The following is a 7,762-nucleotide window of genomic DNA, read 5'->3' as shown; positions in this document are numbered from 1 at the left end:
ACACCCACATGTTAAGGCTCAGCCGAGGCCCATTCTTGAACACCTTGCCCCAACCCTCCACCCCTCATCCCATGGAGAACCCCAGCACAGCAGCACGGCACTGTGGGGGCAATTCCTTCAGCCTGACCTCAAATTTGGAAGAAGAGCCCAACCTCCAGACACTGAGAATGCAGAAATTTCCTTGTGTCAGACACACGTGAACAGACCTCTGGGTCAGACAGGCTGGGTCCATGCCTCTGGTGAAGTGGAGTGCATGCAGGCATGGACAAACATGCTTAGCATAGATAAAATACCCAAAGCAAAGACCGCTGAGGTGAATTTGCAAGCACTTCTGTAGAGACATGGGCAGCTCAATGCTTCTGAGAAAGAGCTGATTGAATCAGCTTCTGCACTGTGTCTTTCAGCTCCTGGTTCCTCATGCTGTAGATGAGGGGGTTCACTGCTGGAGGCACCACTGAGTACAGAGATGCCACCACCATATCCAGCAATGGGGAGGAGATGGAAGGGGGCTTCAGGTATGAAAACGTGGTAGTGCTGAGAAACAGGGAGACCACGGCCAGGTGAGGGAGGCACATGGAAAAGGCTTTGTGCCGTCCCTGCTCAGAGGGGATCCTCAGCACAGCCCTGAAGGTCTGCACATAGGACACCACAATGAAAACAAAACAGACAAATGCTACTGAGAGACTAACTACAAGAAGCCCAACTTCCCTGAGGTAGGAGTCTGAGCAGGAGAGCTTGAGGATCTGGGGGACATCACAGAAGAATTGGTCCACAGCATTGCCCTGGCAGAGTGGCAGTGAAAATGTATTGGCAGTGTGCAGCACATCATAGAGAAACCCACTGCCCCAGGCAGCTGCTGCCATGTGGACACAAGCTCTGCTGCCCAGGAGGGTCCCGTAGTGCACGGGTCTGCAGATGGCAATGTAGCGGTCATAGGCCATGATGGTGAGAAGCCAGTACTCTGCTGACATCAAAAAGAAGAAGAAAAAGACCTGTGCAGCACATCCTGAGTAGGAGATGGCCCTGGTTTTCCACAGGGAATTGGCCATGGATTTTGGAACAATAATGGAGATGCAGCCCATGTCAAGTAGGGAGAGGTTGAGGAGGAAGAAGTACATGGGGGTGTGGAGGCGGTGGTCGCAGGCAATGGCAGTGATGATGAGGCCGTTGGCCAGGAGGGCAGCCAGGTAGATGCCCAGGAAGAGCCAGAAGTGCAAGAGCTGCCGCTCCCATGTGTCTGCAAATGCCAGGAGGAGGAACTCAGTGACGGAGCTGCTGTTGGACATTTCCTTCCTCTGGGCATGGGAACCCCTGTAAGGAGGAAAAGTAATTGCAAACTCAGAGAGACTTTTCTGAGCCTGGTTGAATTTAATGAGGTTGGCACAGGCCCACCTGTCCAGCCTGTCGAGGTCCCTCTGGATGGCATCCCTCCCTTCCAGCGTGTCGACGGCACCACACAACTTGGTGTCATGAGTGAACTTGCTGAGGGTGCACTCTATCCCACTGTCCATGTCACCGACAAAGATGTTGAACAGGACCTGCCCCAGTATGGACCCCTGAAGAACGCCACTCATCACCAGTCTCCACCTGGACATCAAGTTGTCAAACACAACAATTCAAGTGTGGCCATCCAGTGTCTTGGGCTTCAGCTGAATCCTCACCCCCTGCACCAGTGAGTGCAATGGAACAAACAAGGGCAGCAGGGACAAGAGGAGAACATGCGAAAGTACTGCCGCCAAGGGTGGCAGGACAGGGAGGCACGGATGGACACTTCACCACTCCTACTCTCTGGTGGTCTGGCTGCTGGGAAGGCAAATCTTGCTGAAGTCCCGTGACATTAAGGGTGGGTGGCTCTGCTGGGCAGGAGAGGAGACTGGAGAGTAGCTCCAGAAATGTTTTCTGCACTGTGGGGAATGGCAGGGAGGTGTCCGAATCCCCCCTCTCAAGATGTTTCTGGTAGGAGCTCCCTCTCCCTCCCTGCCCAGGTCTCTGCTGCCTGGAGCTGTCCCTGCCAGGAGCTGTTTCTGCATCCCCACGCCTCCTCCCTGCCGGTGATCGCAGACCCCATCCCACCCACTCCATGCTCAACGCTGCCCTGCAGAGAGCTGTACAGCAAGCACTGCCCAGGAGCACCTCTGTGCGTGCAGGGACTAAGGAGCAATTCATGCAAACACTGACAAAACTACAAGTGTGATGGTGATGCTTTCTGAAGGCTGAGGGGCCCCGAAGGCTGTTGCTGCGGTTCCTCCTGACCCTCAGAGTGATGGTTTAGGAGTATCAGGCCTTTCTCTGAAAGAACAATTCTGTTCCTGTTACCTCCAAGTAGAACAACAGAAAACTGAAAGCAGAGACTCAGAACGCCACCCTCTGAAGCAGGTAACTCCAGCCTTGACCTTCCTCTTGTAAAGTCCCCTCAGAAATTTCCTGGAGGTGATGCTGTGAGTAGCCCTACACCACACAGCACCCTCTCAACAACAGAAGGACCCTGCCCTGCCCTGCCAGGAGTCTGTCCTTCCACCCACAGCTTGTCCCCACAAAACCACAGGGAGCTCCCCGGGCAGGCTGAGTGCTGAGCCTGGCAGAGGCAGAGTCCCTGCCCCAGCACACAGCCCCTGGGGCGCAGGGACCCTGCTCTGAAGGACAGCCCTGGGCACCCCTGCCTGCACACACATGTTCACACCCCTGCAGCCGTCCCTGGGAGAAGGCAGCCATTGTGCCCTGTCCCTGTGAAGATGCAGCAGGGAATTCCTGCTCTGGAGCATCTCCTCCTCCTCTACATTAGAGAAACTGTGAAAGTCCTTCCAACAGATCCTACAAGCTGTCGGATGTAGCAGATACAGGAGCTCCCTCCAAAAACTGCAGCTGCATTGCCCTGCACCCAGAGACTTACCATGTAGAGGGCTTTTCAGATTCCTCCCCAGTGAGCTCTCAGTGTTCTTCCACTCCTGAACAACTTCAACCTCTCTCTGCCTCGCTCCTCTCCCCTCAGCTCCTGCAGGCAGAGCCCTCAGCCCTGCTGCGCTTGGCAGAGGAGCTGCTCCTGGGCAGAGCTGTCTCTCTGCGGTACGGCCTGGTTGTCATGAGCTTCCTCCATTCCAGGAGCCCAGCCCAGCTCAGCAGCAGAGGACCAGCCCCAAGAGGCACTTTCTCTGACTCCCACCCTGTACTCCCTCAAGATGTCCCTGGGGCTCCCCAGAAACCTGTTGGCAAACAGACTGATGTAATCGCTCTTCCCTCTCTCACCTCTGTAGAGATACTTTGTTCTAGAACTGACCTTCCTCTTCTCAGGGACAGAGTTCAGTCTGACAAGCACCTTGCCTTGTCCCATCATGAGACAAGACACCTGGGCAGTGACAGGGAGGGATCTCCTTTACCCCTGCTGAATGAAGGGATCCAGTTGAGTCATTCGAGGCATCTCCTCCTGGGTTTGTAGCCCTGGGACTGGCAGGGCACTCAGCTCCCTCCCACGGACACCACAAGCACACAGGAGGTGGGATTCCCCTTTCCTCAGTTCAGGTGTTCACAAAATAGGTCCCTGCATGTGAGCTCCATGTCTAAGCTGCCGTGGTAACTGATGGAGATGGAGGCCAGCAGTGAGCTGTTTGGATGGGAACACCGGGTGCCACCTGAGGTGCCAGAGGGGGTCCAAGATACGTGCTGCTAACTGCAAGGTCTAATTGACCAGTGCTGATGGGTTGTGGCACCATGTGGGGACATCATCCTGGAGCCTGCTGGGGAATTCCTTTGGACAACTTACAGTTAACAGCAGATGCCCACAATACAAACAACTAAATCTCCTCCACTTGTTGTGTTCAAGGCTGTTGACGCGGAAGTAACGGACACTGCTGACGACCAATATGATCAAGCAAATGCCGATTTATTGTTGATACATCCCGGTTAATATAGCCCTTCTAATTCCGTATCATGAGCAAGCTCTCTACTAATTGGTTAACTATATCATGCGCGCGCTCCTAGCTAAAATATGATTCGTTAAGTCTCTATGTTCACGCACACGGCTCTCTCCACCTGCACCCTGCTTCACGTTCAGCCCCCAGTCACGTATGCCAGCTGTTTTCCTTCTTCTCAAGGTTGCTTCGTTTACTTTCTCACAGGAAGCTTCATTACTTTCTCACAGGCGGCCTCATTATTTTCTCACAGGTGGCTTCAGTACTTTCTTACAGGCAGCTTCAGTACTTTCTCACAAGAGGCTTCAGTGATGTCCTTGAGGCCTGCTGCTCACAAACATAACAATTCCATTTGGTCTGGATTGTTCACTAAGTGTCCCTGATACTCCAGGTATCCAACACAAGGCCACCTGTAGAGGTTTTCAGCTGAACCAATGGAGTTGTGTGCCATCAGGACAGCTGAGTCTCTCTTTATCATCAGCTCCATTTCCTAACCCCCAGTGACTCTAATGAAGTCTTTTACATGCGTATCCCTCTATTGCCTAACCTTCGTCAGGGCAGCTGCTCGATTCAGCTACCAAATACAGGGCTGTAGGGATATGGGAAATGTCAGGGCACTCCAGCACAACTGCGTGTTGCTGACACAACAGCACAGGACCAACAGGGAAACCGTGCCCACTCAGAGTGGGTACGTTACAGGCACCTCAGGGCATCTTAGACAACTTCAGTACTGCTCTGAAAGCAATTCCCACTGCTGCAGTAAGGCCAGGTCTGTCCCACCTCTCTCTACGAGATGCACACAGCGTATGAAACATGAAGCACGCCACAGCGAGATCTCCACTCATGGGCCCACATTCTCAAACTTTGCCGATTCTTCTGTCCCCTTGATGACAAAATCAAGGAACAGGCCAAGAATTTCCACAAACAACTGGCCATCTCAAGTGCTTGTCCTCAAACCACTGAGCCAAGCACTAAGTTTCTGGGGTGCAACAAACCACTCCAAAGGCTGCACTGGCTGTGCAACCCTACACAGATGTCCTGCTTTTATTAAGTGCTCTGGTTTTCTTTAGTGAGGGGGTGGCTACAGTGGCAGCTTCTGTAGGAAACTGCTAGAAGTTTTTTCCCCTTTGTTCAGTGGACTCGGCCAGGTCTAGGGTGGACCCGCTGCTGGCCAAGGCCCTGCCAACTGGTAGCAGAATGTTCCGTGATAACGTCTCTGCAATAATGTATTTAAGAAGGGAAAAAAAAAGAAAAAAAAAGAAGAGGAGAAGATGTGAAGAAGCTGAGTGGGGACAGAAAGGGGGAGGCACGAGCCTCATGGCCCTTGCAGGCCTCACCCTCTGGCCTCCCGCCAGGCAGCCGACTGGGCCCGACTTGGCCCAGCCTGGCTGCAAGAAGTGGAGAGGAGGTGAGATGTGAAGAGAACCTGAGAGGCATCTACCAGCCTGTTGTGAAGAATTTCTGAGAGGCTGCAGACACCAAGGTCAGTGAAGAAGCAGGGGGAGCTTTAATGCTGCTCCTGGCCAAGATTCCCCTGCAGCCTGTGGTGATGGCCATGGTGGAGCAGGTTGTCCCCCTGCAGCCCATGGAGGTCCATGAAGGAGCAGAGATCCACCTGTAGCCCATGGAGGACCCCATGCTGGAGCAGAGGAGGAATGTGAGGAGTTCTTCCCCCGACGACGAAGCAGAGACATAAAACAACGTGTGATGGACTGACCGTAACCCCCATTCCCTCTTCCCCCCTGTGTCATTCGGAGGGGGAAGGTGGTAGAGATAATGTTAAACCCAGGCAGAGGGAGGGGTGGGGGGAGGTTATTTTGTTCTCTGTCTCATTATCCTGCTGTTTTTAGAAAAAAATGAATAGTCTTCCCCAAGTCGAGTCTGTTTTGCCCGTAACAGTAACATTAAGATTTTTCTCCCTGTCCTTATCTCAAACCTCGAGCATTTTTCTTATATTATCTCTCCCTGTTCTCTCAGAGGGTAGGAGGAGTGAGAGAGAGACCGTGTAGTCTGGCCGCGACTGAGGCAGAACTATGGCAGTGTGTGACACATCCTTTGAGGGGAAAACATATACTATAGCAGACAGGAGTGAAGAGGACCTACCAGGTAATCAACATGGATGGATGTTATGGTCCTTATGTATGACCTGAGGAAGTAAATTCCCCAGGTCAGGCAGGAGGCAAGCAGCTGGGCATTTTGATCTGACCTAATCCCTCACAGTTTGATACTAAAAAAAAAAAAAAAAGATAAAGGATTAAAGGGTTTGCCATTTCTAGGCCATCAACCACCCTGTTTTCAGAGGAATGATTGAAAACCAAAGGGGAAAAATAAGTTCCAGACAAGCCCAACTTATCTGAGTGTGAGACTCACCAAGTTGCTCACGGGGAGAGCCTCCCAGGATGACCTCGCATACTCGGGGTGTGGGTTTCTGCCTCTGGGGGTCTGAGACCCATTGTGGGAAGCCAGAGGGAACATGTGAGGATTCTGTAAAACGTTGTGTGGGATGTCTAGGAAAGGCCTGAAGGCCTGTAGCCATTGTGGGGCCACAACTGGGGAGATTAGAGTGTGTGTGTGTGTGTATCATGTGTGCATGTCAGTGGATGTAACCACTAGGAAACACCAAACCAGAGCAGCCAATGATTAGAAGAGGCCTGGAAGCCAGTTAGTTGAAGTCTGGACTGAGCAATGGAGAGCCCAGCAGGTCTGCAGATTGGGTACGGAAAGCAGAATATGGCCTCCTGGAGGAACACCCCTGGTGTTGAGGGTCTGGTACTGATAAGGCCTTAGGTGTGGACCTGGAGAAGAAGTAGCCCTTTATGGGAGAGAGCAGCAGGAACGCCTGGAGTTCTGCCTGGGGATGGACAGTGCGTCAACTGAGAGCTGAGAGGTAAACAGGAGAGGACAGAAAGACACGGGCAACACAGTGGTGGATGGATGTCTGCTATGGATCTCCTGGAAGAGGAAGCAGATGGCGCCTTTTTCAGACAACTGGGAAAAGTTTCATGTTTGCAGGCCCTGGACCTCCTGTGGGATTTAATCCATTCCAGTATCTGCTGAAAGAGCAACATTGTGAGGGATAAGCCACCCAGGAGGGTTTTGGAGCCCATTGATGACATCTTCCTGACAGGGATGAGTGAGGAAGCAGTGAGGTGAGGTGCCCTGTGGGTATCATGCTTGGAAACAAAGAAGAGGTGATCAGGGATGTAAAAGTCAAGGGGAGAGAAGGCAGAGTGGAGGCTCGTGAAAGAAAAGAGGGTGACGAAGAGCAGGATTTCAGGAGAGCAGGCTTTGGCCTGCTGAAGGACCTGCTTGGAAGAATCCCATGGGATACGACCCTGCAGAGAAGAGCTAAGAGCTGTTTCATAGTCACAGATCTCCTTTTCCAGATGTAGAATGGCCCACTTGGTCATGCAAGAAGTCAAGCAAACGTGGCAGGAGGCTGGGATGAATGAGAGAGGAGCTCATAACTAAAACCAAGCATGAAAGGGAAGCACAGCGGAGGCAGAAGCTGCCTGCCTTCCAGCCTCAATGGTTCTGTGACTCTGTGCTGGAAAGAGCCATTTGCGTTTGCGCATGGGGGAACTGTGGGTATGGCAGGGTCCCAGGACCAGCTCCTGGACAGATGGAGGGTCTAAAATCTGCTCTTGGAGGGAACCCTACTGTGTCTGTGCCTACATGGGTAGACATTTACACTAACAGTGCCTAGCACACAACCAGTCTAACCCTCATTTTCCCTTTCTCCACTGGCCCCGGTTTTGTTTGCTTTGTGCCGTCCTTTGATGTTTCAGAGATGATTTTCACAGTAATTTCTGCCTGGATCAGAAATTTTTTAAAAGTACCTTCTTTTATTGTCCTTA

General features: G+C 52.3%; 1 protein-coding gene across 1 annotated transcript; it reads right to left on the bottom strand.

The window, feature by feature from the left end:
* Positions 1–350: 350 nt before the first annotated feature.
* On the bottom strand, positions 351–1,286 carry LOC147599830 (olfactory receptor 14A16-like). The gene has a single exon (XM_086753630.1). It carries the CDS (start codon positions 1,284–1,286, stop codon positions 351–353), a length of 936 nt encoding a protein of 311 aa, XP_086609756.1.
* Positions 1,287–7,762: the final 6,476 nt, after the last annotated feature.

Source organism: Chlamydotis macqueenii, chromosome 8 (assembly GCF_036417535.1).
Source record: "Chlamydotis macqueenii isolate bChlMac1 chromosome 8, bChlMac1.mat, whole genome shotgun sequence".
In the NCBI taxonomy this organism is placed as follows: domain Eukaryota; kingdom Metazoa; phylum Chordata; class Aves; order Otidiformes; family Otididae; genus Chlamydotis; species Chlamydotis macqueenii.
Note: the sequence above shows the minus strand (reverse complement) of the source record. Positions and strands in the feature narration are given on the sequence as shown.

Coding starts and splice junctions, on each gene's coding strand:
- LOC147599830 (XM_086753630.1), bottom strand. CDS start 1,286: ATGTCCAACAGCAGCTCCGTCACTGAGTTCCTCCTCCTGGCATTTGCA.